This window comes from Cottoperca gobio, chromosome 22, assembly GCF_900634415.1.
Source record: "Cottoperca gobio chromosome 22, fCotGob3.1, whole genome shotgun sequence".
Lineage (NCBI taxonomy): Eukaryota > Metazoa > Chordata > Actinopteri > Perciformes > Bovichtidae > Cottoperca > Cottoperca gobio.
This window is the reverse complement of record NC_041376.1, coordinates 8,576,946-8,595,098: the sequence shown is the minus strand read 5'-3', so window position 1 is coordinate 8,595,098 and position 18,153 is coordinate 8,576,946. Positions and strand designations below refer to the sequence as shown.

The window sequence follows — 18,153 nt, the reverse complement described above, 5'->3', positions numbered from 1 at the left end:
CATGGCAGAGAGGCCACAACAGGGAAACCAGTGGTGTTGCAAAGGGTCGGGGTTGTTCAAGATCAGCTGTTTCAAAACAAACTCACCGACATTAAAACTAGGGGGAGGAATAAACTTAGTTAAACTAAACTGAGGTTACAAACTTTAAGGTCATTTGTCATTTTGAAGTAGGTTATTACGTCAGCTTTAATAATTCCCGATAACGTAACACATTGAAGACAGTGGGTGTAACCATTTGTTAGCTGAACACAACCGTTTCCGTAAACGTCACTTTGGCGGGAAGTAGTAACTCGTTTGTTAAATACAGCACAAGCAGCATTTTAAAAAATGTGTTGACTTTTATCCAGACAGCAGCACAAGTCAGCTATATATGTAATTATAAAACAGCCGTTACGTGTCGCTAATGCTAAGATGTCTACTTCATCTGTATCCAAGGTAACGTAATATTCTGACGTTGTTACGTTGCATGGCTTCATGAACCTCATGAAACTAGCTTGGCAGTCATGGCAAAGTTTAGTTTCTTTGTTTATGTTCATAGTTAACTGCCACTGTTTATAACTTATGGCCGCTGATATTTCAGGGCTGCTTCGTTTTCAAGCCAAGTGCCAAGAAGAAAAAGACACTCAGTTTGGGTGAGTTATGTTAATTGTTGATAGTAGAGTATCCTCATTGTAGCTGTCTAACGTCACACTCACTTGATGCCATTTCTCCACAGAGGATCATTTCATCCATGGCTGTGAAGGTACTGAGAACAGTGAAATGCGATTCAAACTTTGTCAGGATCTATGGGACACAATTAAAACGGACACAGAGGTAAGAGCATTTAACGTGTTGCACATCCAACAGAACTTGCAATGAAAAGTTGGCATCCATTATTTGGTAAATGTATATACATTATAAGCATTACACTGAGCACATATGAGATGTTTTGGGTAGAGCTGCAACAATTAGTTGACTAATGGATTAGTCTACTGAATGAATAAAACTATTTTTCATAATTCAATCAATTTTTCCGATTAATCTAAATAATTGTTGGCCCAAAACAGTGTCGATGACATATCACCCCAATTGTACAACCTCAACTGTGCATTATTTTTGACCAAAACCCTCCTAAAGGAGATGGTTAACAAGGGCCTTAAAATATTAGCCCCAAACAGGGTCTTATAAAAAATATATGGATTTGGATTTGGTAAGAAAATAGCTATTTTTTTGCTGTAAGGTTTTACAGGATGAACTCAACAGGAACATCTTGGACAGCTTGCTGGACTTCACGAGGAAGTGCTCTTCCACTCGCCAACACAGTGACTGGGCATCACAGATGAGGGCCAGTGAGATTCCCACAGCGGCTCTTGTGCTCGGTATGTTGTTGACGAGTCAGGTAACATATGACATTTGCTGATTTGATTATTCATACGACAGGCAATTTAGAATATAATGGAAACAAATAATTTCCACTCTCTGTATCTATTGGTATTCCTTTTGAGGGGTTCTTCAGGCCCATCTAACATAGACATGTTTTTTTCTGCTTTCCTTTTCTTTTGATATCCTCCATATAGGTGTGAATGTCCCGGACCACGATATGACCTTCCAGGGTCTGTCTGAACTGCTCCAGCAGTCCGTCACTCCTCATGTGGCCTCAGTGCAGGCCAAAGAGTGCGGAGGTAAGAGACCCAGAAGATCGCTTTGCCTTTTGATTTGGAAGAAACTTATCTCTTTGTATCTTTTAGAATAGTAATGGTACTGATCTTTTATATTGTTTTTATCATTTCAGCATTGAAGCATTTGATGAAGAGGGTCCTGGAGAGATTAATGGGCGCTGTTGTGACTGTTGACGATGAGGAGGAAGAGGAGGAGGTTGAGCAGACCAGTGCTCAGCTCCACAATAGCGTGCACTGCTCCCTCAGTACACTCTGTGATTGGTACAATACAAAATCAAAGGTAGGACCATAAAGCATATCTAGTGTACATGATCTTACATTTGCAAATCTGTTTGATCACTTTTCCCTGTATTTCAGAAATCCTACACTGGTACTCCTGGAAAAAAGCGTAGCTCTCCTGTCAAAGACGATCCACAGCAGCCTCCCCTTGTAATTATTTTCAAAGATTTGGAGGCTTTCAACCCAAGAGTTCTTCAGGACTTCATACTCATCTGCAGGTGGGAAAGTTTGAGCTGCACAACTGAACTGTTTCCTCGTAATTTATTATTGCATCACCCGCCTCCTGTTTACGGTATTACAGTAAAACGATCATCATTTGTAAAAACAAGCCTGCTTTTGTATCCTCCTTCCTTTACACCTAAACTAGTGTTCTAGCAAGTGAACCACTGAAGAAAAAGTTCATCCATCACCTTGTTAAGAATACCTTGTCGTCTGTTGATACAGTTTGGATGTTAAAACGTGTTCTCTATTCCCCAGCCGGTACATTGAACGTCTTCCGCTGATGTTCATCTTTGGTATCGCCACATCACCCAGCACCATCCAACACATGCTGCCCCACTCGGTGTCCTCCCTGCTTTGCATCGAGCTCTTCCAGTCCCTCTCCTGTACACAGCATCTGGCCACAGTCATAGACAAGGTAGTTTTTCACTCTCACATACAGTACAGACAGAAAGAATACAAATAAAGGTATTCAGTAAATATGGTGGACAGTCATGATATGAGCTTCCAGAACTGAAAGCCTTTTTTGAATCTTCCATTCAACTTTGTACTATTGAAGAGTTCAAATCTGTCCTATGAGATACTCATGCAGGATATTTGAAATACTTGGTATTGCACAATTTTTAATCCTGAAGATTTAACAAGTTGTACTGTTTTTTTTTTTAATGTTTTGTCTTACTTCTACATTTTGGTAAATAAACTTGTGTGCAGGTGTTTTTTGCTTCTTTAACTTCATGAAACACAAAGTCTACATTTTTGCTGCTGTTCTGCATTATTGAGTTTTCATTAAGACAAATTCAACAGCCTTTTTATAGACTTGCGTTAAATTGAAATCTTGTTTGTATCATTGATGATGATCATCTCTTAATGTGACAGATTCGGCTACCCAGGTACATACAGGCGATGGACAACAATAACATGATCACTTGTACCATATAATATCCATAACAATGATTAACTTTGTGAAGCTTATACTCTTCATTTAGTTGAGGCTTTGTAAAGGAAGTATGGGTTCAACACTATTCTCATTTTTGGGATCGAAATTTGTAGTGTTTGTTCAAATTGAATTGCAATTTTGAATTAAATCCCAGAAAGATAATTGTATTTTTTTTGTCTACGTTTCCAGTTTATCCTGACAACGCACTTCCCCTTCAAGCTCAATGGTAAAGTGATGCAGGTGATGATCAGCATTTTCCTCTACCACGATTTCTCAGTGAGAAACTTCATCAAGGGTGTTCAGGTACAGCGTAGCTTTTATCTAATATGTATCTTATCGGTGTATCTTCCGTTCGTACCGGTTGTCTGTAACTCTAATTCAGATACGTGCATGTGGTAAACGGTCTTTCTGCTCTTTCTTGGTGCAGCTGGCCCTGCTGGAGCACTTTCACTCTCAGCCTCTCAGTGTGCTGTGCTGTAAGAATAAGGAGGCTCTGCTCAATGTGATGCAGCTTGGTCACCAAGACTTGGAGAGGATCAGGCAGCTGCCATCGTTCAAGAGGTACACACACACACACACACACACACACACACACACACACATATACACACGCAACATTTGGTTTTCATGTGTGCAATAACTTGTTAGTGGATTTAACAGACAAAACATTAAACTGTGTAAATGCATCATTTAGTTTGTCTGTAAGCACACAGGTAGCTTAAGTTTTTTTTTTATATATAAATGTGTTAGTAGCTTGTTATATGGTTTGGTTTACCTTTTTATTTTTTAATGTACAACTTATTTAAATCGAGTCTAACTTGTATGTTTTCCCCAGGTATATAGAGAAGCAGGAACCTCAGGAACAAGTGAATCTGTCAACAGATGATGCTCATATAAAGGTACATTCTTTGTTTTTATCTCTGCACCTGAGGCATTACCTACTAATGTACGCACATACCAGGACAGAATCTAATGCGTTTGTGTTTTTTTAGGAGGTTTGTCAGAGGCTAATAAAAGACCTCCACAAATATCACAAAAACTATTATCCCATCTTGAGATGTCTCCACACTCTGACCTCCTCTTTGCCTCGATACCCTCTCGGAAAACAGGCAAGAAATGACTGCTTTATAATTGAACAGAACAAAACTTCCTCGTTGTGTTGAGGTAACGGTGTCCGCTCTTTTCAAACTGGCACAGTAACACTGAATTATCTGTGTGTTACAGATTAGAGAGCTCCATTTAATCTGCCTGGAGAAGAACGTATGGGAGAATGAAGAATACCAGTCAGCCATGAGGCTGCTGAAGTAAGTTTGGATATTTAACCTGTATGTCAACCACAAGGACCAACACAAGGTCTTCATTGTAAGCTGTAGGCACTTTGATCCAAGTCCTCCAGTTTGGATGTGTTGTCATAACCATTTGTAGTGTGTGTGTGTGTGTGTGTGTGTGTGTGTGTGTGTGTGTGTGTGTGTGTGTGTGTGTGTGTGTGTGTGTGTGTGTGTGTGTGTGTTCCTTTCTAGCCAACTTTCTTTACACATTTCTTTCACTAGATGGCAACATATTCAATGATATTTGGATGATTACTGCTCCTCCTGGTGGTCAATTAGCCATTTATATACAGTACAACAGGACTGAGCCTTTTGTTGTCTGACACAGGCTTTTTAATGTAGAAGCATTTCTTGTAAACCTGCTAACCCTAACCCTCCAGGATGCTGGCCAAAGATGAGCTGATCACTTTGCTACAGAAGTGTGTGGAGATTCTGCAGCTCGCCAAGTCCAAGAATATGACGAGCGCTCTCGTCCAGCTGGAAGATGTGCTCGCCAAATTTAAGCAGTTGGACGGTAAGTAGTAAAAATGAAGTAGAGCATCCACATGACTTTATTCTTTTTTTTTTTTTTTTTAATAGATACTTACTTTCCCCTCATAGTGTCTTTTCTGAAATAATAATAACTGTAGGGTGTGAATATGCAACACTATTTGAAAGACTTGTCTTGTTCTTCACAGTAGTAGCTGCAGAACCTCCCCCCAGTGTGGAAGACTGTATCACCTCTCCAGTGAAAAATCTTCAAAAGAAAACCGATCTGTTCCAGCTGCAGAAGGTTTTTATGGTTTTATGAAGAATGTTATCTTCACCGCATTTCTGTAAAAGAGATTCTCCACCTTGCTGATGTGTTTGATCCATAAATTGTCTGGTTATTGTCACGTATTGTAGGCGCTGCTGGAGATGAACGAGTCTCGGAGGTCCAAGAAACTGAGTCCGTTTGAGATTCTGCGAAATGAAGCTATTGAGTTTATCGACGGCTTAGTGAAGTAAGACGTGTTACCTTCTCGCGCTGCTGAAAATTTAACAATTTTTTTTATATCGCATAAATAGGTAGAAACGTCTTCTTTGACTAACTTCTCTCTCCCACCCAGGAGTCACCTGTCTCCCCCTGAGTCTCAGACACTGAATGAGGTTTGCTACTACACTTCTTCTGCCACTGTGAGACGCCACCTGAACGCAACACCTCGCACCTCCATTCAGACCGCACTCAACAGCCCTTACTATTATCTTCAGGTACATCTTAATCTCGTCATCTGTGTAACTATCTTAACATGAAAGTACTCGTGCCTTCATTGGAGCCTCTTGGCTTTTCTTTCAGAATGACCGCCTGAAGACTGAGGATGGGACTGTCTCTAATGCAGCTCCTGATATCTGCATCGTGTACAAACTCCACCTGGAGTGCGGCAGGCTGATAAACCTCTTCGACTGGCTGGAAGTGAGTTTACATACGGAATAGTTTGGCTAATAATTCAACTACATCGTCAACCAATGTCTTTTAAGGAAAAAGTTCAAATGATGCTTATACAAAATATAAATCCAAACAATAACGGCACCTTTGCCCTACAAACTTAGGAAGTTTGTTTTTCAGCCTCTATTGATCCTGAGGATCAATGTGTCACGGTATTGATCTGAAAATCAAATATCTCACTGGATACGTACCTGGATGTAGACTGTGTTGTTTTGTTTTCAGGCCTATGCCACTGTGGTTTCTGCTGCTGAGGGCAACAATCCAGATTTTGACAATTTCGGGAAAGTGGATGATGTCAAACAGTATCCTTCCGTAACTTTTTCTACCAACATGTTTATCCCTCATCATGCTATCCCACTATTATTATACTTGCGGTGAATTTGACAAAAAAATAACAAGTTAGTTCTTTCGATAAGTTTCTTGACTGATGATTTATTGTATGTGATTTTTACTTTTGTCCAGAGTACAATCCACAATTGAGAAATGTTGTTCCTCAGCTTGTTCTCTTCTAGCGCTCGTTTCATCAGAGCTGTGTCCGAGCTCGAATTTCTGGGCTTCATTAAGTCCACCAGGCAGAAGACTGACCACGTGGCTCGGATCACCTGGGGAGGCTGCTGACCCAACTCTCAAAAAGAAACCACATGCACACTTCTGTACATGTGTGGCTGCAGTCTCCCTTTATTTAAGATCTTATCAAACTTGACTTGGATTTATATTTTGTACTGCATTTTTCCCTCCAATAAAATATATGCCAGTAGTTTTCTGATAACCATGGTGCCATACATGCTTATTTATAGCAGTGGATTAAGCTAAATGTAACTATCTGGAGATGTTGAAATCATATCAGCTGCTGGATGTTCCACAAAATGTAGTTTTTAGTATCAGTGATAGTCTTGAAACTTAACTTGGTGTGGTTGAGCCAATATGTTGCTATAATGAAGGCATAGGATAGTTAGACAAGCCAATGGTCAAGACTTCTTTTTCATAAAATGTGATAAACACAATTTTAAGGGATAGACACTTTGGAGGATTCATAGTTGACAGGGTTTGGAGCAATCCTTCACTAAGGATTGTCTTTAGGAAAAACTTCTGACAATTGAGAAAATCCAGATTTCTTCTTGTAATACTTCACTTGAGTCAATATTTATATTTAAAAAGCTAAAGATATCAATCAAAACGTATAACATGTACCAAAACAATTCAACTCTTAAAAGTTTTTTTTATTGTTTTTTCCATGGAGTACATTGGTTTCAAAGTGATACCATCAAAATAAATAAAAACACTGGTAGGGAGAACAAAAACAAAAAACAATCGAATTAGCCCACTTTATGCTCAATTTAAAAAGCAATGAACAGAGGACAAACCGCAAACATATTGACTCTGTTCTGCTGTGTTTCTTCCACTTCCTCTCAGATTGACCAGCAAACCTTAAGTAAAACTCTTGCACTGCTTTATCATATTTACATGTAACAAACAGAAAAACAAGTGACATAGCCTGGAATGCTGGGAATCATTACAAAAGTGAGATAACTGTAGATACACGTACAGCAGGAGGAACATAGGCCACTGGTAGAGATAGGGTCCATTAATTTACATAAGGAAGCACCTAGTTGCTAGCAACAGAGTGGTAACAACTGACAACAGCTTCATATAAACCTTTGCCCAAAGACAGAAATATGGCACAGTAAGAAAAGTTTCATTTAAACTAGCTAAACTGAATCTCTTACAATGATGAGCTTTTTTTTCTTCTTCTTGAGATATCACATGATAGCTTGCAGCAAGAGAAGGCCGTCTTGCAAAGATTTCTGGGCCACACTCAGGAAACATCTGGAGATTAAATAAAATACAGAAACCAGACTTGTTACTTTAAACAAAAACAAAAAAAAACGGTGGAGCTCAAACCAAGATCCAACACATTCTCACATACAGTATTGCCAGTGAGACAGGTATGTGGAAATAATTTAAGATGAAATGAAATAACTCACAGCTTGCAGGTTGCTCCCCGAATCGTCGCATTAACTGATCATGTGTGAACTTCACAAAGGTGTCATATTGTTCTGAAATGTACAGGACAGGAAAATAGGATTACTATTGTACAACTGAATGTGAAGCCTTATGTGCATTATTGTAATTTCCCCAGAGACTTGTCTTTTACCTATGGTACAGATCACACACACTTGTTGCAAATAGTACTCATTTTATTTACTGTGGTCCAGAATAAATACATTCCCATATTCAAATCTGGCTTTGTGAAGTAAAAAAACCAAAAAAACATTTGCCTGTTACAGCGTCACAATTTTGAGGATTTGTTTACTTGGTTCACTTTATACGCAGTGAATTTAATAACTCTTAGTTTTGACAGCTGGACAGACAATTAAAGAACTTTAAAACGTGACGGATGGTTCTGGTAATTTAGGCAATTATAATTTGACAGATTAAATTATTAATGTAATATATATTTTATAATGATAAACATCATACGTATAATAGTGCTGCAAAGATAAGTCTATTGATCAATTGACCAACAAAAACGTTGCTCATCAACTTCCAGCAGAAATGCCACACAGTTGCTAGTTTCCACTTTGCAAATGTGAATTTAGATATTTAGATTGAATTTAGATACCTTTAAGTTTTGGAATGTTGATTTATTCGTGTTGTCCAGAGTCATAATTTGCTCAATATGTACAAACCTGCCAGTTTTGAAGTCATGGTCTCCTCATACTCCTCCCGCACCTTCTCTTCCTTTTCTTTAAGCAGGCGTTCACAGATCATTCCAACTTGTCTGAGGGTGAATAATGGCTGTTCTTTTCTAGTAGGTGAAATGCCTCCAGAGGACGTCCCTGTACAAATCAAATAAAAAACCTATCAATCAGGGCATATGTTGTATTTCTGTCTTGGTACATGTCTCAGCAATTCTGGAGCAGTCTCTCCTGTCAGCAGTGTGCTACTCAACCAACCTGACATGCTGGAAACATTCATGGTAGACGACTGGGATGGGGACTCTGGAGAATAGCAGCACTCTGACTGTTGGTAGACTCCATCTAGATGCTTCCTCTTTTGAATGCGTTTGTACTCCTGCTTGATGCTGTTGAGGATTTGTTCTAGTGGGACAAAAGAAAGTAAAAAAAAGACGGAGAGGGGTCTTTTAGTGAAGACAAAACAGCTGTCATGCTAAGAGTCCACAACTTAACTTTAACATTGATAAGCATATTTGTTTTCTGGTTCATTCTAGTGCAGTTCAACGTGTTGCTAATGACTCTCAAGCCCCTGGCCGGTCACCAAGCAGGCCAACTTGGCCAACATTAGTAACATTACCTGCACTAAGCCTTGAAGACGATTCGCCGAAAGGCGATGGCTCCATTCTAAGATACTTCCTAGGGGATGAGGACGATGGGGACACAGGGATACATCTTCGTCTTTTAGGAGATGTAGGACTCATCAGAGGATCGAAATCCATGGTCCTCTTCAGGGTGGCTCCACACGCCATGACTTCAGTTTGTTAAAAGGGGGTGCAAAATACCGAAACAGGACAATAATGAAGTGATAACATCAGTTATTTCAGATAACTGCCAACCATGACTATTGTTTAACACAACTTGCAAATAACAATGTGAATTGTCTGCTAAAACCGGTTTCCTTCGCTTAGGAATACATGCTAAACATACTGCGCGGCTTTAAATATTGGCTAGCAAGCTAACGCTAGCTGTGCTTGCTAGCCAATAATCAAAAAGAAAACAAAGCTAACGTTAGCTTTGGCTATCATTCGTAGAACATTGCGCTCTGGTGTACATTTGAATAAAACCGTTTGTTACCTTTAGGGGTAAAAGTCGGTCTGTCCAACTGCAATCAACAACTCGTGTTGTTCTAAAAGTTGTTTCCCAAAAGTTGAGGTGACGATCAGCCGGCTGCGGGCCAACTGTCTGCTGTTAGACAGGGGAGCTAGCTAACGCAACTTAGCTGCTTGTTTTTTTGATATGAGGCTGTCGGCTTCTCCGGTTCGTGACGTCACGTGCGAACTGCGCTACAATGCATTCTGGGTCATGTAGTGGAAGAGTAAAAGATGAGAAATGAAAAGTTGATGTTATCCTAAGTATAGCTTACAACTTGCGAAATTCACGTTTTGAAATTAATTTGGTTACATTATTCCCTTATCGTACCATTCGATGAACAACAACTCCGTTCATCAGTATGATCAGTACATGGGAAATAATAGACAATAGGTGGCTGGTGTCTCTTGTATCTCCACAGGAGGGCAGTGTTACACAAACAAACACAGAGCAGTAGGCTAAGACCATAGACTGTATTTAAGGCTAAGACTTAAAAGTATGCCTACTTCTGAGTAGCTTTTCTTAAGTTTCTACTTTCTTGTTGTGAGAAATATTTTCATCTCTTAAGGCCCAAAAAGGTCCTTAAGTTAAATAATTGTACAAAACAGGGTTGAACTGCACATTATTCACGTCCACAGTAAGACTATAGCCTGTGTCGAGGGATCACAAGTTCATGTAGAAATAGTTTGGGGGTTCACAAGTAATTGCCATTACTTGTAGTTATATCTACACTATATATTTTGCCTACTGTGACTGCTGCACATGCATAATGTATCCCAACAGTGTAATATGAATAGATGATAGATAGATACTTTATTTGCTACTATATGCTACTGTTAATACTGTTCATACTGTATATATCTTAGCATATTCATATCTAGCCCTTACTGTTTATTCTATTTATACAGCACCACTACACATTTGTACATTACTCTGCATTTTACTGCTTTTTTTCATTTCTGGTTAGATGCTAAACCACACTTATTCTTTTCTCAGTATCACTCAATACAATTTAATCAACTTTATTCTAATTTAATCTAATTTAATCTAATCAAATAAGTCAAAAAGGTATGCCCCACATCTTTAAACACACACTTACACCATTAGCAGCAGGTGCAGATGTGATGGTTTGCTGAGATTTCATTGTTTTATTGTGAAAAAGACACCAGGTATGTTGACAAAATTATGATAAAAATAGACAAATGTCATATATTTATTGAACTCATGTCCTTGCGTATACACAGTTATGAGACACAATTGTACAATGGATGCCTCACACAAATACCAGTGTAGCTTCTCACAAACTGCTGTAATTGTTTCATAAACACATGTGTTATAAGCAACAATGTAACATTCCCAAATCACGACAGACTAAAGTTTTGATTTGATCAAAAAGCCGTTCATATTTCAAAGTACGACTCACCATTTTACTTTGCAAAGTACAAGTAAAAAAAATACAATAAATAAAGTAAAACAACATTAGAATGCCAAACTGTACAATATCATGGTCTTACAAAATCATCAACAGCTGATTTCAAATCACTAATAGGATGCTAATTTTACTTACAAGCAGTGTGCTGTCATTCAAAACTGACATGTTGCATGAAGGTAGACACAGTTTCACCTTGCATCATTGCCACAATAGTGCTATGAAGTAGGGTGAAAAAGAAAGAACAAAAGAGAACTCCATACTTGTCTACCTTAAAGCTGAAATCTGTAACTTTATGCACATTCAAACTACAGCAAAGGTGACAGAGCAGAGTGTTGTAACGGTTGTTGCAGAAAAAAAAGTTTTCGTAAATACAACTATATTGTTTACTGAATGAAATGAGATAAAATTGGCATTGTCATTTAGACTTGTGCAACTTAACAAACCATTTCTCAATAACAGATAATGCACAGTTCTTAAGAGTATAATCACACTCCACCATACAGTTGGATAATATATAAATATTACTCATTTCAGCTTTAAAACAAAAGCAACAGAAACTTGTTCTTTAGTTTTGTATCTAAGTCTTTTATTTGGCACATTTCACAGTAACAGAGCAGTTCACTAGGAGGGTCGGGGCTATTCTACAATAACTTCACAGTTGTACCAGAGCAGGGCAGCTTGTCTTTTACACTGGCTCTGCTGTAGAAGACTCAGTCACTCCAGAAACAGTAACCTGGGCTACTTTTACTCGAGTCTTTCCACAGTCGGCTCCATATTTCCCCGCCCTGCCTGCTGCTGTGCCTCTTACACTCCTGCTGTTCCAGTCACTCTCAGCGCTGTTGTCCAGAGGCTGCGTTGCTACCCGGCACATATGGCAGATGTTGAGGAAAGCCCTGCGCAGGTCCTTGCTCCTCATGGCGTAGATCACAGGATTCACGGTTGAGTTGAGCAGGGTGAGCATGCTGCAAAATGCAAACACAGTCTTGATGAAGTCGTTCACCTTCCCAAAGAGGTCGTAAACCATGATGGCTAGAAGTGGGCCCCAGCAGATGATGAGGGCCACCAGGATCAGAACCAGGGTTTTAGCCAGGCGGAGATCCATCCGTGCCTGCTCGGGCCTCACCGTCTGCACTTTAGTCCCCTCTGCAGTGTAGACAATCACACTCCTCTGGGAGCTGCGGCTCAGCATGCGGACAGCATGGTGGTGGGACTTCCAGAGGATGAACATGTAGGCGTAGATGATGAACAGGACCAAGATAATTGTCATCCCGATCCAGAACATAAGGTACTTCTGGTCGATTAGAGGGAAAATGTCCGAGCAGACAGAGTTGAGACGCTTGCAGTTCCACCCCAGCAGCGGCAGCAGTGAGAAGACAATGGAGATGGTCCACATCACACTGAAGGCAATGACTGCTTTAGTCTTTGTGACGATGCGTTTGTACGCCATGGGCCTGTGGATGGAGATGTAGCGGTCTATGGCAGTGAGAAACAGACTGCCCACAGAGGCGGTGAAGGAGGCGATGACCCCGGCCAGCTTGAAGAGGAAAATATTGGGGCTGTCCTTCCTGTGGAGGACGTGGAAATCCAGGAAGCTATAGACAAAAATTATGCTGCCTATCAGATCAGCCACAGCTAGGCTGCCTATGAAGTGGTAGGAAGGCCGAGACCGAAGCGTCTGGGAGTGTAGGATCACACACAGCACCATGAGGTTCTCCAGCACAGTAAATGTACCCAGGGTGAGTGCCAGGATGGCGACTGCGAGCTGCTGACCGGGAGTCAGAATCATAAAACACTCCATGTTGTCCACAAAGTCCTCCCCACACTGTACCGCCCCTCCGCTGTCCACAGAGGTGCCATTACTCAGCAGAAAGTCTGACACATTTGTGGGGAAAATGGGAGCAAGGCCGCTGTAAATGACCTCTTTATTTCCAGGAAATGAGTTGCTAATCGAGGCGGAGTGAGGCTTCTCAAAGTGGAATCGGTTCTTGATTAGAGTCGAGTCAATGGAGGTGTCATCGTAGCTGGCGTCGTTGGAGCCGAGATACTGGACACCTGCTGTTAATGTACTCATTGTGGTGCCTGCTATCCTGTGCAAAGCCAACTTCATGGCTGAGTTGTGGATGTAGAGATGCTTAATGGAGAGGAGTGTGGTGTAACAGCTTTATATCCATGCAAAAGGACATCTATGAAAAAAAAAGGAGATTTTTTTCCATGAAGAACGCAATCATTTCTTTAAAAATTAATAAATATATCTTATTAGATTCAATTCTTAAAACATTTGAATACACAGAGAACCATCAATGATTAATATAGTGGGAAAAGGAATTTGTTTCGACATCACCTTGGCCAATAATAAATATTTCAATTCTTATTTCTGTATGCAGCACTTAAATTGGTTTGGCTTATTTGAAGCTAATGTACTTGCAAGATTCTTACTGTACGGAGTTGTATCCTCATGATTGCTTGCATTTATTGTAAATCGCTTTGGACAAAAGAGACAGCTAAATGTAATGTAATGTAATGAGATATTGGGTATCAGCCAGCTGACTCCAGAGCAGATGCATCCCAGACAATAGTGGGAAACTGAACAGTTGATGACAAACCTGTGCAGCCTCAGGGGAAATCATTGCATTAAGTATGTAGGACAGTCAGGCTTTCTTATTCATTAAAGCAGGTCATTAAGCATTAAGTCCGTTTCTTTTTTCTCTCTCTCTCTCAATAATTATGGGATTAATTAGGCATCTAGGGAGAAACAAGATCAAGACTGCACATATCTGTCCAATGATCCGTTTACATTTTGATGCCAGTAATGATGATATTAATTATTAACAATTAAGTTTCAATTAAGGTTTTTTAATAAGACATATGTCAACAGCAGAAACAGTGTTGGCTAACAATTAAACATGACTCGGCCGTTGCGCATGAAATACGTTATAAGATTCTTTTTTGTTTTATGTTGTGTCTAAAAACAGCTTGGATCAAAGCTTTGCTAATATCTTGGGGGAATAATACTAATAAGAACAAACTAAGCACGTTTGAAGAAATTTAAAATAACACAGAAAATAAAACTATCACGATCAAATAAAGAAAGAACACCAAGAAAAGAAAAACGAAATAAAAAAAACGTACCTTGATTTTCTCAGCACAAACATCTTGCCTCGATCAATAAGGCAAACAAAAAAAAAAAAAACTAAACTAAACTGGGAGTAAACCAGTCGCTTGTCTTCGCTCTCTTCACCAACAGTGGCAGCAACTCCACAAAGAACTGAGAGCCAGTGTGAAACTACAAATGTTGTTGTTTTGATTATATGCCGGAGGGAATTATCGTGGGTTGCCTCCCCAGATACTGTCAATGTCAAATACAGTGAAGCCGGACGGGCAGTCAGCCGGTGGAGAGAGTCAGTGTGTGCTGTGGGAGCGGGCGGTGTTAAGGCTCCTTTTTGTGCGCCTGCTGGTCACGTGCTCCGAGGTGTTTGAGCGCAGTAGGAAGTTCATCTCTGAGCATCATCCACACCTATTTATACAAGAGTAAAACAGCTGCTGCAGGCAACACATGAAACACAGCATTCAACCGATGTGTTTCATTGTTCAGTGTCCCAATAATAAAAATATCAACTATGTTTTCTGGCTCGTTTTCTGACCTGATTATATGTGGAAAAGTATTGATGGTAACCAATCAGTTGCAACAATTATCATTATGCTTGCATGAAGACACATATATTATGACATTCACAGTCAAATAAATGTACAGTATTCAATCCCACACAGAAACATGATTAATGTTTTGGGTCAATAAGATGTGAGTTTCATCTAATTTATTTATTTATAAGGACATCACACATGAATCAACATTTCTGTAAATGTGCCAGTGTTAGCCAGCTGGTTAGTTTTCAACTGCATTTTGGTGAGATGTTTTAAAAACAGATTAAGAAATGCAGTTAAATTCTCTGTTAGATCTTGTATGAACAAATAACAGAAATACAAACTAATTTATTTGGGGTGTTGGGGAGGCAGGGCCGTGAAATAATGCATAATTCTTTCTTATAAAATTAGAAAGGAAAAAGTACTTTAATGCAAATATGATACAAAAGTGTTTTTTTTAGCTGTAAAATGAAAAATCACTAATCTTGCAATAAATTCAGATTATTGATATTATACAAATATCCCCTTTTGAAAAGTGGTGGAAACTAACTAAGTACATTTACTGTAACCTTTAAGGTATTTTGCTATATTTTCATTTGATGCAACTTTATTCTACTCCACTACATCTACGTGACAGCTATAGTTACTAGTTACATCACACATCAATCATTTACATACAAATTATATCATTAAGTAGTTTAAAATAACTTGACAACATTAACATGCTGCTTAAATGTTAATACATCAGTAATAATACACCAGTAATATGAAACATACAATATCACTCTGGAAAGAGTCATTCTGTAAAATACTTTTACTTGATACTTAAAGTACATTTTGTTGCTGATACTTTTACATGCAGCACTTTTACTTGTAACACACGCTTGTTTTAATATAGTAAACAATGTGAACACTTCTTCCATTAATGCTTTTGCAATAGGAACTCTCATGCTGATAGTAAAATTAAAAATAGGCAGCATACAGTGTAATTCTTCAGCAATTTCAAAGCCACAGCCGGTAAAAGTCCATCTGAATGTATTTATTTACTGCAGTTAGGGGTCACATGCACACACTATTAGGAGTCCTTTTCCTGTTCTGTGCAGCTGTGCAATTATTTCCACTATGCACTCCCAGCAGAGCTATCTCCCAAATTACATGTATCTTGTTGTAGAAAATGCATGACATTTGGCGATGCAACATCATGGGAAAACAATGAAAGACTGTGCACATGATGCCAGTGCTTCCAGTTTTGGCAGAACAGAAGAGGCTGAGGAGTCATCCAACTAATTACTGAACACTTGTTATGCTGCGTTTGAAACCGATTCAAGCGGCTATTGATCACTTGTGGCAGAACAGTATATCCAATATGAAGATAGTTTCACACACAGACGGTGTAAATGAAACATCTTGTTAATGGCTGCTGATTGTGAAATTTAATTTAGATATCTGTAAAGAAACTTCTGTTTCATTGCTCATTGGAGTTGTCCATTTGTTCAGGATAAAGTTGTATGTGGTTTGGCTTCAAAGCAGCATCTATTATCTCACAAAGCAGGGGGGAGGGTATTGCAAATCCACATCCATCATAATAATTATCATCAATATTTCAGTGTCACCAAAGCGTCAGTGAGCGAGGGAGTGATTTCAAAGACAAAGCTCTCTGCCATGACAAAAGGCTTCAGTGGGACTGTAACAGTGATTTATAGAAGTTCAATTTTCCTAAATCCCCTTTCAGTGTGTGGGCCGTGCAGTTATGGGAGGCTGCTGCTATTGTTTCACGTCCATCTTTCTTTGGTGGTGAATATTGCAAGTGATTTACAGCGATTGGTTTTTCTGCGGTATTCACAAAAAGCCCCATAATGCATCTCATTTACTATTGATTCTTCTCCATTTACAGTCCGTTGATATGTGAGTGGCTGCCTTCATTATGAAATCATTACCTTCTGTCCACACAGTCAGACAATCAGAGTACATTTCTATCAGATTTTCTTTAAGCTACAGCACAAGACCATCCTGAGGGACAAGTTATTTATTTTGTGATATCAGAGAGCGAGAAGCATTTTACACACACAGCATGTTACCAGACCAGACTCTAAAGCAGGCTGTCTCTGATGTGTTTGTGTCGAAGGGCTGGAAGATGGGAGGGAGGGAGGGAGGACGAGTGAGGAGGAAAATATGCAAAAATAGAGAAGGGGAGGAGGTTGTGGCTGAACACTGACAGCTCTTAACTGTTTCCTAATCTGCCACTTCTATATTATGTTCCTCCCCAGCTGGAGGCACTTCATACTTTAGACAGCAGAATGAAACGGAGATCAATTCAAACCGTTTTAGCAAATAGAAAAAGACTCAAATATAATATATATATATATCATCAGCTGTCCTCATTAATCATTTCCTAAATCAACGATAGCCTACGTATCAATTTGGCTTCATTAGGCAAATGAAAGGTGTTTGTTTAATTGAGCAAAGACTCCCCCACCCATGAAATAAACAGGGTGTTAGTAAAGTGCATTATTTATCATCATGTTTTCTGTCCTTCATCAGATTTTCAGGACAGACCTTCCTCGCAGGGAATATTTACTCAGTCTGTGTTTTTATATATAATAAACACAGACTAAGTAAATATAAATTACCAATGTAATTCAAAGCACTTCTTTTATTTCTGATAAACAATCTGACTGAAGTTGATCAGCTGCAATGCATAAATGTCCGTTGCAGAAGTGACAGACTAACAGCGTTATGGTCAGTGGGTAGAATCTCCTTCATGCACCATTAAGTCATATAAGACCTTTTGTTTTATCTCAGCAGAACACAGTGGTAATCACAAAGATTTAGCAGGTGGTTCAGTGAGTGCTCACTTGCGTAAACACTATGCAAATGAACGCTACAGGCACAGATGAATTACTCAGGCAGCAGAGCTTCAAATCACAGCTCGGATGATTTGTTTCTCTCAGTGTTGTTTCTCATGATTTTCAGAAGGAAGAGTGATTCGCTACCTAGTAGACCAGAGTAACCCACAACCCAGAACAGAAAGAGCATGATCTGGAAACGTCACGCAGTGCCATTGGCTGATTCAGAGCCAAAGAATAATTCATTTCCCCTACACCCAGCTGCAGAGCTGCAGAGACTGACGAGGACCCCAAATGGACCTGACTGCAATGAGACCAACAGTCACCTGTAATCACATGGCCCTTATCTGTCAGCAGGAAGAGAAATTGAATTTATTTTTAGCCGTTCACCTCCTCGTTCTTACTTTGTGATAACATTCAGTGTTTGCAGCGCTTTAACACAAGCAGTGCAATAACTGATCCTTTGGACGCTTGGTGGCAAGCCGTAAACACAACACAGGCATTTTTATTACGTTTTGAG

General features: G+C 39.4%; 3 protein-coding genes across 4 annotated transcripts; 1 reads left to right on the top strand and 2 right to left on the bottom strand.

Annotated features, from left to right (window-relative positions):
* Positions 1 to 220: 220 nt before the first annotated feature.
* Positions 221 to 6,655, top strand: orc3 (origin recognition complex, subunit 3). Of its 2 annotated transcripts, none has more exons than XM_029460820.1 (20): positions 221 to 435; positions 581 to 632; positions 716 to 813; positions 1,220 to 1,358; positions 1,557 to 1,661; positions 1,772 to 1,938; positions 2,016 to 2,155; positions 2,415 to 2,574; positions 3,283 to 3,396; positions 3,521 to 3,654; positions 3,929 to 3,992; positions 4,086 to 4,202; positions 4,318 to 4,397; positions 4,802 to 4,935; positions 5,102 to 5,193; positions 5,307 to 5,404; positions 5,510 to 5,651; positions 5,737 to 5,853; positions 6,109 to 6,188; positions 6,399 to 6,655. In XM_029460820.1, exons 1-20 carry the CDS (start codon positions 412 to 414, stop codon positions 6,502 to 6,504), a joined length of 2,163 nt encoding a protein of 720 aa, XP_029316680.1. In that variant the 5' UTR covers positions 221 to 411; the 3' UTR covers positions 6,505 to 6,655. The 2 variants fall into 2 exon arrangements, with proteins under 2 accessions (XP_029316680.1, XP_029316679.1); XM_029460819.1 differs by having other exon boundaries at positions 224 to 435; positions 5,099 to 5,193.
* A 430-nt stretch (positions 6,656 to 7,085) lies between these two features.
* akirin2 (akirin 2) lies at positions 7,086 to 9,873 on the bottom strand. The gene is made up of 6 exons (XM_029460822.1): positions 9,699 to 9,873; positions 9,202 to 9,375; positions 8,844 to 8,987; positions 8,577 to 8,726; positions 7,872 to 7,943; positions 7,086 to 7,713 (listed from the first exon to the last, which is right to left on the bottom strand). The coding sequence occupies exons 2-6, from the start codon at positions 9,371 to 9,373 to the stop codon at positions 7,703 to 7,705; spliced, it is 549 nt and encodes a 182-aa protein (XP_029316682.1). The 5' UTR covers positions 9,374 to 9,375; positions 9,699 to 9,873; the 3' UTR covers positions 7,086 to 7,702.
* A 1,029-nt stretch (positions 9,874 to 10,902) lies between these two features.
* On the bottom strand, positions 10,903 to 14,609 carry cnr1 (cannabinoid receptor 1). Its single transcript, XM_029460682.1, has 2 exons — positions 14,275 to 14,609; positions 10,903 to 13,328 (listed from the first exon to the last, which is right to left on the bottom strand). Exon 2 carries the CDS (start codon positions 13,250 to 13,252, stop codon positions 11,831 to 11,833), a length of 1,422 nt encoding a protein of 473 aa, XP_029316542.1. The 5' UTR covers positions 13,253 to 13,328; positions 14,275 to 14,609; the 3' UTR covers positions 10,903 to 11,830.
* Between the last annotated feature and the right edge of the window lie 3,544 nt (positions 14,610 to 18,153).

What these genes read in the sequence shown, in the direction of transcription:
- orc3 (XM_029460819.1), top strand. Translation starts at nt 412, where the DNA reads ATGTCTACTTCATCTGTATCCAAG. An exon ending in CAAATTTAAGCAGTTGGACG is followed by an intron (nt 4,936 to 5,098) that starts GTAAGTAGTAAA and finishes TGTTCTTCACAG; the next exon opens with TAGTAGCTGCAGAACCTCCC. An exon ending in ACCTCTTCGACTGGCTGGAA is followed by an intron (nt 5,854 to 6,108) that starts GTGAGTTTACAT and finishes TTTTGTTTTCAG; the next exon opens with GCCTATGCCACTGTGGTTTC.
- akirin2 (XM_029460822.1), bottom strand. Translation starts at nt 9,373, where the DNA reads ATGGCGTGTGGAGCCACCCTGAAGAGGACCATGGATTTCGATCCTCTG. An exon ending in GTCTTCAAGGCTTAGTGCAG is followed by an intron (nt 8,988 to 9,201) that starts GTAATGTTACTA and finishes TTGTCCCACTAG; the next exon opens with AACAAATCCTCAACAGCATC. An exon ending in CATGACTTCAAAACTGGCAG is followed by an intron (nt 7,944 to 8,576) that starts GTTTGTACATAT and finishes TGTACATTTCAG; the next exon opens with AACAATATGACACCTTTGTG.
- cnr1 (XM_029460682.1), bottom strand. Translation starts at nt 13,252, where the DNA reads ATGAAGTTGGCTTTGCACAGGATAGCAGGCACCACAATGAGTACATTA.